This window comes from Etheostoma spectabile, chromosome 19 (assembly GCF_008692095.1).
Source record: "Etheostoma spectabile isolate EspeVRDwgs_2016 chromosome 19, UIUC_Espe_1.0, whole genome shotgun sequence".
Classification (NCBI taxonomy): Eukaryota; Metazoa; Chordata; class Actinopteri; order Perciformes; family Percidae; genus Etheostoma; species Etheostoma spectabile.
The window spans coordinates 17011618-17026557 of record NC_045751.1 but is presented as its reverse complement, the minus strand read 5'-3'; the positions used below and the strand labels follow the sequence as shown (position 1 = coordinate 17026557).

Genomic DNA, 14940 nt, shown 5'->3' with positions numbered 1-14940 from the left:
GGTGAACCAAAACTCTCCCACCTACACATTACAATAAGTTCAATGCTGTTCAAACACATTTTCTTGCAAAACCTCCACTGAGCTGAGCACACTACCGGCCTGTGTTTCCGTCTCGGTCGGTACATCCGCACTCGCTGAGAGGGACGCATTTGTCTCCGCTGAGGACGAAGCAGGGTTGCAGACGCATCCCTCCACACAGGGCTGTGTGCAGGAGCGGCGGGGCTTCCGGGTCCTGACAGCTGGGCTGGGAGCAGCGGGGGCCACACGGGTTGTAGTGACTGTTTGGAGGGCACTTAAGAGCTAAAGGGAAAGAAGGACAGTTGCAAATAGGATTATTAGGGAAATAAAATGAACTGAAATAAATAAAACTAATACATTCAAGAAAAAGTAAAACTAAACTAAAACTATATTGCCAGGTAAAAAAAAAAGGTAACGTACGACAGAAGGTGTGTTTCTCCATGCGAGGGGACCAAGCAGCAGCACACATGTCGGCGTAGCTCTGTACGGCCTGGCACAGAGCCACGGTGACCGCCGGTGGCACCATGTCGTACACACAGTTCCAAAGTACGGTCGGGAGGCACGACGAGTGGCACGGCTTAAAGATACCTGAGGATCAAAATACGAGAGGCAGACAGAGTGAATGGCAATCATTTACGGTATTGTATTTACTCAATAAGAACTTTCTTAGTGGTATTAGGCACGGTGTACCATTGGGATCAGTGATCATGCCGCAGCTGGTGGGCTTCTTGGCCTCTCCTCCACCGTTTTGTCACAGTGTCCACCCCTCCCCCGTTGGTGCAGCTGATGAAGATGAAAATATGAAAATGACACAAAGTGATGATTCTTGTTGTGTAAAACGTGGCTCAAAGTCTTAATGATTGTGTGTTCTGTGATGTGACTCACCGGGCCGGGGGTCAGGAACCTGCCAGCTGTCCCAGTTCGTTGGTGTTAGCGGCTGGTTATTGTTTCTGGTTCAAGTTGTCATCTTTGGAGTTTCCATTGAAATTTCCTGCGGGGGAAACAAACATTAAGACTCAGTGCAGAACCACTGGTACACTCAAGCAAGTAAAGTGGACAGAGTAGCGGTCGAGAAAATGACCAAACTATTTCGCTGGCTGCAATCAGTTGTGGAATTGACTCCAGTAGAGAATGATGTTTATTATAGTCTGAAGATACCGAACCACTATTGGAAAAGCCTCTGGTACTGCTAAATACTGGTAAGCATTGGTAAGTAACATATGTGTAGTGGAGTTAAAATTTCCACTTGCCATTAAAAAAGGTAACTTTTCATTTGTCAGTAGTCCAAAGAGACAGGCTTTTTTCTGTAACACAAGCACCATCTATTGGTGCTATTCTGAGACTTTAGGGTAAATTCTACATACAATCACCAGTCGCAGTAGCCTACTTCATGGTAAGTTGCATATACTGAGCTCCACTGTTAAAGCTAGGTAAATGTGTTCATTGTGATAATAGTTTAGTAAGCCTACAGTATATCTACATTGGAGGTCTCTACTTTTATATTAGAGACCACTTTTGGTTCACCACGTTGTGTTGGCTTGCTAGTCTGGTTGGGGCCTCGCTTGATAACCTAACTTTTGGAGCTCTTTATGGCAATGAATGTAATTGTGAAACACTATTCTGCTATTTATCAGGTAGAGTTGTCTACTTTTGTAATTTCATACTGGTATTTTCTTAATGTCATTTTTAACGCCATCACAGGTTTGCAGTAGCCTGTTTCATGCTAACTGGAGCTCTTTATAGTGACAAATTGATTGTGAAACACTATCCTGCTATTTATCAGAATAAACGTCTGTGATAGCCAACAGAGAGCGACAGCTTCGTCTGTAACACCACACAACGCAAGAGAGAGAGAGAGAGTAAACACCCACTACTTATGCAAAGTAAAACTGGATAATAAAATAAAGTTCTATGGCGTTCATTGTTTGTTTGTTCATGTTTCACAAAAGGTTTAACCTGAGCCAGGCCATAACAAAGATAGAAATCAATCACATCCATACAGGGTTAGTAGTATTCTGTTAAAACGTAATAAAATATATGAACACATGATATTGGATCAGTACTTGGTAATGGCCAAAATGGAAGGTAGTATCGGAATAGGACCATTTTACTGAAATGGGTCCAACTGGTCCTTACCACACATGCACAGAGCAGGCCATTGTAGGAGGTCGGCACGGTGACGTCAGCGTGGTGGTTGCCATCAAAACGCACTTAGGCCAAAGGATGTCTCCAGGACAACAAACGTGCCGCTCAGGTAGATCTTTACGCCATCGATGGAGGTGACGGGGGGAACAACCACCGTCCCATGACCTGGAAGACATACAGCAGAGATGTTGGTTCTGATGCTGGGCAGATGTAGAGTAGCGCTGCACTATATATCTCTTTTTTATCCTCATTGTGATATTTTAGTGGTGCCTTTTGTGTTAATTAAATGTTTAATTTGTTCAATGAAAGGACTTGGGAAGGATTCCTTTCATTTGTTTTCAATTTCACAATAATTTCACGTATTTTATACTGAAAGCAGAAGAAACAGCAAACTGGTACACTCTAATATGCTTACTTATTGCAAATGATATTAACAATGTTTTTACATATCACTTTTTCCTCATACCGTGCAGCCCCAAAGTGGAGGCATTGAAGGCAGTGCTTTCTTGTCTATTGTTCCAAATGTATAATTCATAGACCTTCTTTTTAAACGCAGAAAAGAGGGGAACTAATGATATTAATAAGAACTCAGTTCCGATAAATATTGCAATGTGATGCAGCCATTAATAATGTAAATAATTTTTATAAAAAAAGTCTCGTCTGCTGAGAAGATTTTCCATCTTAGTTTCACTCCACACTTTCCCCTGGCCAGTCCCCCCCCCGCAAACTCCTAATTTAGTAACTGAAACACATCTAATCCACGAACGGTCTGCAGTTGGACACGTTCAGAGTAGCCAAGCATAAGAAAGACAGTTTTTGAAGAAGTGCAAAAAAAACAAAAAAAACAGCAGAGATTATTATTTTAGCGAGCATGTAACATACCTGGACTGTCGACCCTGCCCAGGATGACCGTCACACCGCTCACATTGATCACCACCGGCCCTGAATAGGAAATCTATTGCTCCCTCTGTGCTCGTTCTGGGTGTCCACGGTGAAGTAGGGCATGCGGAGGAGGCGTTGCAGGGTTTGGAAAGGGTGTAGGAACACGCTCCCATATAATGGTGGGTGTGTTGTCAAAGGTGGTGTGTAGTGGGGATCGCCGGATACTGAGCAGATACCATTTCCTGAACAAAAGAGGCAAGAATTTAGCTTAACTTTAATTGGTTTTGTTTAGGTTGTAAAATGTAATGTAGATTTTTGATTTTAGAATTATAATTGAAAGTACTGTTCAAATCTTCCTCATATCAGCTCTTTCTGGTGCGGGTCCTGGAGAGTGATAGGGGAGTTATTGTGGAAGATGTGCTGGAGATGTGCGATGCCTCTTTGTTTCCATGTAGTGAGGTAGAGTGGTGTATTTTTTTTAAGTAGAAAGTCTGGGCTGTGCTTATTGGTGTGTGTTATCATGGTGTCATTATGACATTTTGTTAATGTTCCACCAATCTGACACTGTTTATTTAAGTTTCTTTCAGAAAGTTTGAATAAAATGTTTCAATGTGTGTGTGTATGTGTTACATACCCAGAGGACGACAGTCATATTCTCCGTCGTTTAGCTGGCAGCTCTCAGTGGTTGGCTTACAGCTGCTGTTGTGACACTGGATCAAACCACCGCTTTGACACACACACTTCTGCTCACAACCCTCCAGGTACCAGTTATCATCCACCTGACACACACACACACACACACACACACACACACACACACACACACACACACAAAAAAACAATGAATAGTCATATACAATACAATCTAATTACATCATGCCTCCACAAAAATGTAATTGTGCAGATACATTACATAAATTGAAACAACAATGTTTTTGAGTATGTGCTTGACACATTCATACATAATAAATATCTGCAATGTATCAATACTTATGGAATGTTCGTCACCCGTGCAATAAGTGCAATCTGCGGAGGAAATGCTGTAAATTATAGAGCGTGGTCTAGAACTACTCTGTGTGTAAAGTGTCCTGAGATATTTTCTGCTATGATTTGACACTATAAACAACATTGAATGAATGGGATTTCAGTGACTTGGAGAACTCACAGGGTGATAGGATCCACTGGGGTCTACGCAGCCGAGTCTTTCAGGGACACCACTGTCGTTGCTGAGGATGAAGCCCGGATTACACTCGCAAACTCCACCACACAGTTCTCACAGCCAGGGGGTCCAGACACACCCAGACACGTCTCTGGACATGAACTCACACACAGGGAGTAGGAGCTGTTGGGAGGACAGGCCAGGGCTGCATGGGGGTGCAGAGGGACAGAGGGATGGAGGAGGGAGAGATGACGGACGAGGCAGGGTAGGATGAATGGATTAAGGAGGGGTAGCAGGATGAAACAAAGGAGGGGAGAACAGAGACAATGATATGTAAAAGGAGGGAGAGTAGGATTACAAATTATAAAGTATATAAAGTGTATTCAATAGGAGCAAAGGAAATGTAGCCCATTGGGGTGTATTGTTGTCTCGCTTACTGGCACCATCTTGGATTGATGAGAATTAAACATATTTCCTCACATAGATTTCTAGGACTTTTAATAGTGTTCAGGACACCTCATAGAATGATCTAAGCTGAAAAAAATTCGTTTACAATTAGTTCATTTTTGGATCAAAAATGAGTACTTTTCCTGGACTAATGCTAACAATGATCAGTTCAGTGGTCATTTTAAATGCATATGCCACGTAAAAGAAAGGCATTATAATTTTTTCTACTGTGTGCTGGAGTGTTTTTTGAAGGAGAGTTGTTGAGACCAGATTCTAATGATGATGGAAAAGACAGTATCATCTTGATATTAAATGCTCAAGACTTACGACAGAAGCTTGGAGTTCCCAGGGGTAGACTTTGGCTCCAGCGCTCTGGCAGGCATCGGTGTAGGCCTGGAGCTGGCACACAGCACATGCTGCTGGCCTTGGAACTGGCACATGTCATACACACAGCTCTGGAAGAAAGGAGTGGGATTCACCACACCGATACACTCCCTGGAACAGAGGCAAACACTCAGAGGGTCAGACAAGGTCCAACGCTGGGATGTACCCAAACTTTTAACTCACGATTTAATTCACGCTTTGAACTTCAGGACATGATTCTCACAATATTTTTTATGCAAGACCTGCAGACCAATGAATGAAAGCTAATCCTTTATTTTTTAGCGTGGAAAAAAACAGATGAGTCCTCTTATCAAAAGTGGTAACTGAAATTGTATTTCATTTAAATAAAAAGAATGAAATAAAAAAAAATGATAATTATACAGATATATAAAATTATAATTCCAATGTCAAATATTTTGTGATTTAAACATGCGATATTCTGCGAGATTGTTTGATTTTATTACTTTTTCAAATTATGTCCCCCGAAAGGAAACTTTGTCCATCTCTTTTATCTAAAGAAAAAATGTTTCGATTGTTCATCTCAATTCAGTTATTTGCTGCAACCTCAACTGCACCATCTAGTTGACTGAAACACAATATTTAATTTAATTAATTTAATTTATTATTTTTACAGTATTGCCATGAAAAACATTGTATTGATAACCCCCACTCCTAACTATGTTTATATAGATAAGTTGTGGGGAGATTTTAATGCTTTTATCGTAGATTCTGACTGTAAAAACGTGTGTGTGTGTGTGTGTGTGTGTGTGTGTGGTGTGTGTGTGGGGGGTGTGTGTGTGTGTGTGCGTGTGGTATTTATGTGATTTTCCAAGAACGAGCTATAACTGTAATCTGAATGGGTAAATTAGTTGGATAACCTTTGTAAAGATACCACAATCTGTCTTCTCCAGTAACCACCGGTTACCCTTTCAAAGTAAAATAAAACACCCACCGTGTGTGCAGTTGTAAAGTAGGTACAAAATTGACAATAACCATCATTTGATAAACTGTTCGCTGACGTTTCTACAATATCTACAATACACCCTCTAACTAGCCTTGGTACACAGATGTTATCTGATCCTAAACATCCAACAGATAATAAGTGCTGACGGTGCTCAGAACAGGGAAGTCTGATAACAATTTTAAATGAACAGCTTAAGGTCGATATCTAAGGGTTAATACCCAACGAGGTGTCCATTAGCAGGAATTAATGGACAAAGGGAGATAAAATACCTGACAACAAACACCTCAAAAGGCACTTGCAAATGGCATAAGGTAATAGATGTAATATAAATCATTGTAGATCTTTACTGAAAGGTGTTTAAAATATATGTAGACAGACTTGAATAATTATAGTATAACGAAAGTCTGTTTTAAAAACTGGAGGTTGGGCATTTGGGAAACCGTGGGGAAAAAAAGTAGGATATGGCAGTTTTTTTTATTTTACACAGACTAAGAACTTAAAGTCCATACACTTACGATAAAAATTTAGGAATATTTAGGTGGCGGCACTCTAGCTCAAACCAGTAGAGGGTGCGCCCCATACAGCCGAGTCTTGGCAGCGGCCGGAGTTTGAATCCGACCTGCAGCCCTTTGCTGCGTGTCATCCTCTCTCTCACGCAACTTTCCTCTCTTACGAACTATTTAACAAAAATAAATTTAAAAAACTATACATATATACACAGTATACATATATATGTATATGTCCCGTATGAGAGTGATTCTTAAAGTTGGAGTGGCACTCTCTGTGTGTTTGTGTGTATGTGAGTGTAGTAGGGAGTGTGTGGCAGGAGCGGTGAGAAGTGACGACGATTAGCTTCGTCAGAGTCAGAGTAATTTTTGACCATGTTGGGAAATCTCTAGCAGGAAAAGTTAACCCTCTTCTTGATTTGATGTTGTTTATGGAGAAGGAGAACCAGGAAATCGGTCGGGGGGAAATACCAAGCCTTGGCCGAGCGGACCAACACAGTTGTAGAGGTTTGCGACGTGAAGTTAAATTTTCGAGAGATTAAGTCAGACTACGGGTATGGCCCGTATGTGTTTGTACTACGTATGTACCCACGCCGTGGATTTACCACAGAAGCATAAATCGTCCATAACAGCTGTAACAGGTCAATAATTAGGAAAAAAGCTGCTTTCTTACCTGAAGGGTCCAGCAGGGTCTTTGAGTTTGCACATTTGCTCGGCTTCACCACCTCGGCCTCCAGCTTGGGGTCACAGTCTGGGTCGGGCTGGTGCCTTGGCTACACCTGAACAATCAACACACACACCAGGGTCACATTCTATTTCACTTATCCTAGGAGGTCTGGCAGTCAATCTTGTAGGGCTGGGCAAGTAAAAAAAAAAAAAAAAAATCAGATATACGATTTCTTGACCAAATACCGCAATATTGCGACAATAATGTGGGCCGAGAATTGGTGTTTTTACAAAATATTTACTCAATGAGATTGTGGCATATAATCATCAATAATGTGGAATAAGACTAAGTGGGTAAAGGCAAATAATAGAACAGTTAAAACAGTCTAATTTAACTGTAATCCAGCCTTTCAAACCAAGACAAGACAACACTTGTCATATTACCATATTAACTCAAAGACTGTATCTAGTATCACAATATCGATATATAATATTGCTATATTACCCACTAATTTTATAATAAACTTTCTCTAACAACAAACAAAAATATAACAAAATATAATGAAGTGTCTTGCAAAAAATATTGTTGGTGTTAAAAAGTCTTTTATAGTATAAATTCATTATATATTGTACATATACATATATACATTACATTGCATAGCTTATATAATTTGTTTTACTGTCACTTTCCAAACTATAAGTAAGTGAATGTATGTTCAGGTTATAGAGCCAGTCACATTTATCTAAATCACATGCTTTATCTCCTGGGAAGTCTTAAGGGAATTCTCAGTCCAGCACTAAAATGAATGCGTATAAAACTCACGAGTCATCCGTCTTCTTTGTCTGCCAGCTGGTGCCAAAGTCGTTGACGTTTCTACCAGGTGCCATCTGGTTTGGTGAAGTCGTTATTCGGGTTTCCGTCGTAGTCGCCGCAGAGGCCGCACGTCTGGTTGTAGTAGGAGCTGCCGGGATGGGGAGAAAGAGGAAAACGGGATTAGGAGAGGAGAGGAATGTCTTAAGAAGAATTAAAAGGGGAAGTAGTGTCTGGCTCTTTAAGGAATTCTATAAACAATTGAGACAGAATGCAGGAATCCCCTCCATCTAATACTATTAATCAGGGCACCATCAATGAAAGATATAGGCAAGTATTAAGAATGTTGGCAGGATTTGTTAAACTAGCGATCTGTATGACGTTTGAAATACAGATTGGAAGATGCCGAGGTGATTACTTAGGCAGTTTTTACAAAAATACAAGAGAATAAACTGCAGTTATAGCTCTTATTTTCTGCACCCAGCCGGTGTCATTCTGTCTTTTCATCTGCTTCATTTCCTATTTCCTGTCTAAATTCTTTTAGTAATTAACCAGTCCAGCAAAAGAAATGTTGACCAAGAAAGGATCCAGAGCTACATTAAATTGTAAAAATATGTTTCCCCATTTTGTTTGATCATCATTTCCTAAGTGTTAATGCTATCATTACAAAGTTCTGTTATTTATATGATGCTTTCAGTTAAGGATAATTATCAATGAAATACTGAAACATTATGAAAACATTTACCTGCTAAGTGTTTAATTCTTTTTTTTGTTAAATAAAAAAGAATACATGAATGCAACCAAGGAGACAGGTTGGGACCACCAGAATGTTACATTACTAGTCTATATTGGCACTTAGTCGCCTATGACACTTGTGATTGGTTTAAAGAAATGCCAATAAACCAGAGCATGTTTTTCTCCCATCCGAGAATGCTGTGTGGACTAGCCAGACCTTCCTCCGCAGCGCTGTGGAGGAAGGTCTGGAAAAGGGAGACTATTACATTACCAACGTTACCTGGAAACTGAGATCTGGGCGTAATGTTCCCGTCCAGCGCACCCGGAGGCCGAAGGGCGTCTGCAGGGTGATGTACTGGCCGGCCAGACTGAGAGAGATGAGAGGGGAGGGGGAGTTAGGGAGGGCACTCGCAGTCCGTTACTGCCGGAGGGAAGGAAGAAAAAACGAGGATTAACAGAAGCGACAGGTACCAGTTTTTTACGTACATAAGTGTGTTACATTTTACATTTTCCGTCAGCTTTTCCAATTCAAAGCTTAATTGGCATGTCACAAAGTTACAGAGGAGCAATGAAATGTTAGATCTCGGCTCTCTCCAACATGCTCATTAATATTATGAAAAGAAACAAACAAGTACAAAATATGGGAATCTAAGGCATAAATAGTGCAGAAGTTAAAATTAAGGATAAAGCACATAGCATACAATATAAAGACAATCATTTCTATTGTGGTGTACATACGTAAATACAAACATATCAGTTAACTGTCACAGAGGAGAGAAGAAAACTAGAAATATTCACACAGAGATTAATAAATAGTCAAAATAGATGGTGATTCATTAATAGTGTTCACAACTAATCAGTTACCTTTGCAGTAACTCTTTACTCTTTGTGTAAAAACGCAAAGCAAAAGTACATGAATACTATAAATAATACCCAGCACACAAGATAAGATAAGATAAGATAAGATGACGGAGTATTGACACAGAGATTAGTTCAGGAGACAACAAAGATGAAGAGGGTGGATAGATTCCTGGGATTATGGCGTTATAAAAGAGATAAAGGTCAAGGAACAACGACACAACCAGATGAGAAAAGGTGAAGGAACAAGAGACAGGCTTTGGCTTGTGTGTCACTCATCCTGAGATTAAGCATAGAGAGGGCGGTGACAGCGGGTGTTTGCGTGGGTGGCACATGTATGTTCCCACTAGGGGTGGGGGGGATCAAAAATCGTTAGTATCGTGACAAAAAAGTATTTTTAAAATGTTTCCCTAGATAGAATATATTTTAATGTATATTTTAACCAATGGATTCACCTTGGATGGATGGATGGTGAATGGATTCACCTTTATATGATACGCTAGACCTGTAACAAGTTCTTGGACCCTATACTGTACACACTTCATAGCAACAAAAATGAAAAGGGGGGAAAACAGAAAAGGTTTTATATAATAAAGACGTGTGGTTGCTTAATGGCTGTGTACTTGTGTTATTACTGTAATTATCTGGTCACATGAATGTGATATCAATCAATGGTTGTGCAAAATTTGGAATTTACAGTATCATTTTTACTTTATACTTCATAAAAAGGCAAAACAGACTGGGTTCATTTTTTGGGAGGACAAAGTGCATGGTCGACGGGAAGTCACCACAAGGATTAAAGGAGGAAAAGAAAATCTCAGGCATGTTTACGCGAAAAGCACAAGGGGAAAAATGGATTTGCTACTCCACATTTATTTGGCTCAGGATTCTTTTCTTCTCCTGAACACAAATTTACCCTGTTTAAGGAGGAAGGGGAATGCACTATCTGAAGTTGGTCAGATTTCTGCAGCGTTGCGCCATCAGGCTTGAATGACGCACATAGGAAAGCACAGAGAGGGTGAGAAATGTGAGGAATCAGGTTAGAAGCACAGATTCAGGGTTGATAAGTCAAGGCTAGGGACAAAAAAGCCTAAAGAGCCTTTTACATGCTTGTGTATTGTTGTAACTCAATTGGAGTGGTATTGAATCTAATAAATGGCTTTAGTTATTGTACAAAATCAATAACCGTATGAATCGCATGCTAAGGAAACCTTGTTTGGGTTTTTCATTCTGGATTAGCTGGAGAGTTTAGCCAGGCAGTGAAATCTGGCTGCTTTTTAGTCATATTGTGAAAAAATCCTGACCGTCAGGAAATTAGTTTGTTTCTTCTTAGACAAGGCCGGACACAAAAAGACTATAAGCCTATTAATCTGAAATTATGTCATATTTGAATATTCAAGTTTTAAAATTCAGAGGTCAGTTGAACACCAAAATCACCCTCTCTCCCACGCCTCCACCTTATCATGTGTAGGGCTGTTGGCCCCCAGGGCAGGAGCCCCTAAGGAGCGCAACTAGGGGGGCGAGAAAGGATCCGATACTTCCCACCCTCTACCTCTTGGCATAATTCTCCATGGATCTAATAGTTTTACAGGTAAAATGGTATTCCCTGGCTTGTGTGAGGTTAAGCGTTTAGTGTAGAGTGAATTACATCTCTCATTATTTGCATCGTACTTTATTTGTTCCTTCTCAAGTCCAACTTCAAAGCAGGATTGTTAGTAGAGTGATCATACAATGGATGGATAGGTCTGTGTCATTTTGGGGACATGTGAAGCACAATATTCAGGGTAATGAGAACCCACATAGTGCTGTAGGTGGAGGAATGTTGCCGGCTAAGATAGACAGGCACACATCAGTCCCAACAAAGCTTTTGTGGATGGAAAAAATGAGACAGGGCGATTGTGGCACTCTAACAAATTGTTCTGCAAAATCTTTGGACTGGGCTGTCATTGAGAGGTATTGGAGAGAGTGAGCATCCAGGGAGGGTGGAATATCAGGTGTAGCTCATCAAGCGCAATTAGGGGGCGGAAGGAAACCAAGACGATCACTGTAAGGTTCATTGTACAAGGATGGTGTAAGGTAAACTCAAAACATGCCTTTTGACAAGCCTCCATTGTTCAGAGGACAACCAAAGACAAGCTGATTAGCTGGGTCACAAAGCAAAGTGCATGCTCATTCAGGAGCAGTTGAGTAGTTGATTGTTAAAAGCCAGAGGGACACGATCTGTCTGGAACAGAAGTCAAGTGATTTAATTTGAAAATATTGTCATGTTATAGAGAGAAAATACAACCGTTGCTTGGAATTAAATTAGTGGAAAGCCCAAAAATCACTGGTGGGTATACTACCTTTCCTTTTTGTCCTTTTTGTAATTAAAGTTATTTTTCTTGGTTTTAAAGCTAAATAATTATACGTTTTTTCCATTCGTGAACATGTTTTAGACAGGAGAAAAGATTTTTTTTTTAGATGATTATATGTTGGGCATGTTAGGCTCTATGCTTCAGACATATTTGCAATGCCTCTCAACGTCTGCTGATCAAGAAACTTGTGAAGGTCAGAATCAAGGAAGATCCAGCCTCTTCTTGAAGGACACATTGGAATTATCCCATTATAGAGATATCATGGAAGAAAATCAAGGAGGATGAGGCTGTTATAAAAAAAAATGGTGACAATACTCGTCTTGGTTACTGTTGTAAATACGTACAACAAACATTGGGCAAGGAAAGAGAACAAATATCAGTTGACATAGTTCTAATCTGACTGTACCATTCACCATGAACCTTATATGGGCCGTTCTGAAACAGCTTTTGACTGAACAAGTCAGTCCTGCCTAGTCATTTTATATCTGATAGGTCATAGATATCCCTACTATTGTGACATACTTATCAATAGCACATGATCTTAAATACCATAATAGTGAATCCAAGCACCTAAAAGTAACTAGGTCCTTTTTAAAGGGAAGTATCATATCAGCTCCACAGCTGAAATTTCATAAGCTGTGTGAGCATCTAAGTTACAGCCAGTATTTGAGCGAAAAAAGTGTTGCGTTGGCGTTTTGGTATTTGCATAGAAGCTGCTCCTTTGTCCTGTTTGCTGGAGAGTCCTGATGCAGCATGGTGACACAGATAGTTGGTTGGGATCTCATGTTACCTAACCTCTGCTCCACAAAGACTGCTCAATCATGCACTTACATTATGCTTAAATTTTTTCCAGCGGTCTTTATGCTTTAAATTTTTTAGTTTTGTTTTTTTTTTTTTTTTATTTTTTTAACTTACTGTCAATAAGCTGCCATATAGGACATATAACAATTTGCAAAAGGCTCTGTTATTGTTTTCAGGTGGATTGTAAGCAAAGCTTGATGTCCGATTTGACACTATCGATCAGCAAAATATAGTGATTTCAACATTAACACCAATTCCATGTTGACAGCGTTACTCTGCAATGTAAAGAACGATTACAGCGAAACGACTGATCCGCCCACGGAAAAGCAGAGCAAGAATAAAGGAAGTTATGACGAATTGGTGTCTGCCTCAGACTAATCTATTTTCCTTTCCTATGCCAGAGTTGGTTTGAATGAAAAATGCTCGGAGGAAATGCTGTAAATTATAGAGCGTGGTCTAGAACTACTCTGTGTGTAAAGTGTCCTGAGATATTTTCTGCTATGATTTGACACTATAAACAACATTGAATTGAATGGGATTTCAGTGACTTGGAGAACTCACAGGGTGATAGGATCCACTGGGGTCTACGCAGCCGCAGTCTTTCAGGGACACACACTTGTCGTTGCTGAGGATGAAGCCCGGATTACACTCGCAACCCTCCACACACACGTTCTCACAGCCAGGGGGTCCAGACACACCCAGACACGTCTCTGGACATGAACTCACACACAGGGAGTAGGAGCTGTTGGGAGGACAGGCCAGGGCTGCATGGGGGTGCAGAGGGACAGAGGGATGGAGGAAGGGAGAGATGACGGACAGAGGCAGGGTAGGATGAATGGATTAAGGAGGGGTAGCAGGATGAAACAAAGGAGGGTAGAACAGAGACAATGATATGTAAAAGGAGGGAGAGTAGGATTACAAATACTATAAAGTATATAAAGTGTCATTCAATAGGAGCAAAGGAAATGTAGCCCCATTGGGGTGTATTGTTGTCTCGCCTTACTGGCACACATCTTGGATTGATGAGAATTAAACATATTTCCTCAACTAAGATTTCTTAGGACTTTTAATATGTTGTTCAGGACACCTCATAGAAATGATCTAAGCTGAAAAAAATTCGTTTACAATTAGTTCTATTTTTGGATCAAAAATGAGTTACTTTTCCTGGACTATACTGCTAACAATGATCAGTTCAGTGGTCATTTTAAATGCATACTGCCACGTAAAAGAAAGGCATTATAATTTTTTCTACTGTGTGCCTGGGATTGTTTTTTGAAGGAGAGTTGTTTTTGAGACCAGATTCTAATGATGATGGAAAAGACAGTAATCATCCTTGATATTAAAATGCTCAAGACTTACGACAGAAGCTTGGAGTCCTCCAGGGGTAGACTTTGGCTCCAGCGCTCTGGCAGGCATCGGTGTAGGCCTGGAGCTGGTCACACAGCACATGCTGCTGGCCTTGGAACTGGCACATGTCATACACACAGCTCTGGAAGAACGGAGTGGGATTCACCACACCGATACACTCCCTGGAACAGAGGCAAACACTCAGAGGGTCAGACAAGGTCCAACGCTCGGGATGTACCCAAACTTTTAACTCACGATTTAATTCACGCTTTGAACTTCAGGACATGATTCTCACAATATTTTTTATCAGAAAGACCTGCAGACCAATGAATGAAAGCTAATCCTTTATTTTTATAGCGTGGAAAAAAACAGATGAGTCCTCTTATCAAAAGTGGTAACTGAAATTGTATTTCATCTTAAATAAAAAGAATGAAATAAAAAAGAATGATAATTATACAGATATATAAAATTATAATTCCAATGTCAAAATATTTTGTGATTTAAACATGCGATATTCTGCGAGATTGTTTGATTTTTATTACTTTTTTCAAATTATGTCCCCCGAAAGGAAACTTTGTCATCATCTCTTTTTATCTAAAGAGAAACATGTTTCTGATTGTTCATCTCAATTCAGTTTTATTGCTGCAACCTCAACTGCACCATCTAGTTGACTGAAAACACAAATTATTTAATTTAATTTAATTTAATTTATTATTATTTACAGTATTGCCATGAAAAACATTGTATTGATACTTCCCCCACTCCTAACTATGTTTATATAGATAAGTTGTGGGGAGATTTTAATGCTTTTATCGTAGATTCTGACTGTAAAAACGTGTGTGTGTGTGTGTGTGTGTGTGTGT

At 40.1% G+C, this 14940-nt stretch overlaps 1 protein-coding gene and 1 long non-coding RNA gene across 2 annotated transcripts in view; both read right to left on the bottom strand.

Moving 5' to 3' along the window:
• Nucleotides 1-171, bottom strand: part of LOC116707230 (uncharacterized) — a 3395-nt gene extending 3224 nt beyond the window's left edge. The window contains exon 1 of the long non-coding RNA XR_004336429.1: nt 93-171. This is a non-coding gene — a long non-coding RNA (uncharacterized LOC116707230). The remainder of the gene's footprint in view (nt 1-92) is intronic.
• Nucleotides 1-14940, bottom strand: part of zanl (zonadhesin, like) — a 67636-nt gene that overhangs the window by 33755 nt on the left and 18941 nt on the right. Inside the window, exons 25-27 of the mRNA XM_032544407.1 lie at nt 14090-14259; nt 13292-13494; nt 3680-3824 (exon numbers count right to left, since the gene is read on the bottom strand). Of these exons, the coding sequence (XP_032400298.1) occupies nt 3680-3824; nt 13292-13494; nt 14090-14259 (518 nt within the window). The remainder of the gene's footprint in view (nt 1-3679; nt 3825-13291; nt 13495-14089; nt 14260-14940) is intronic.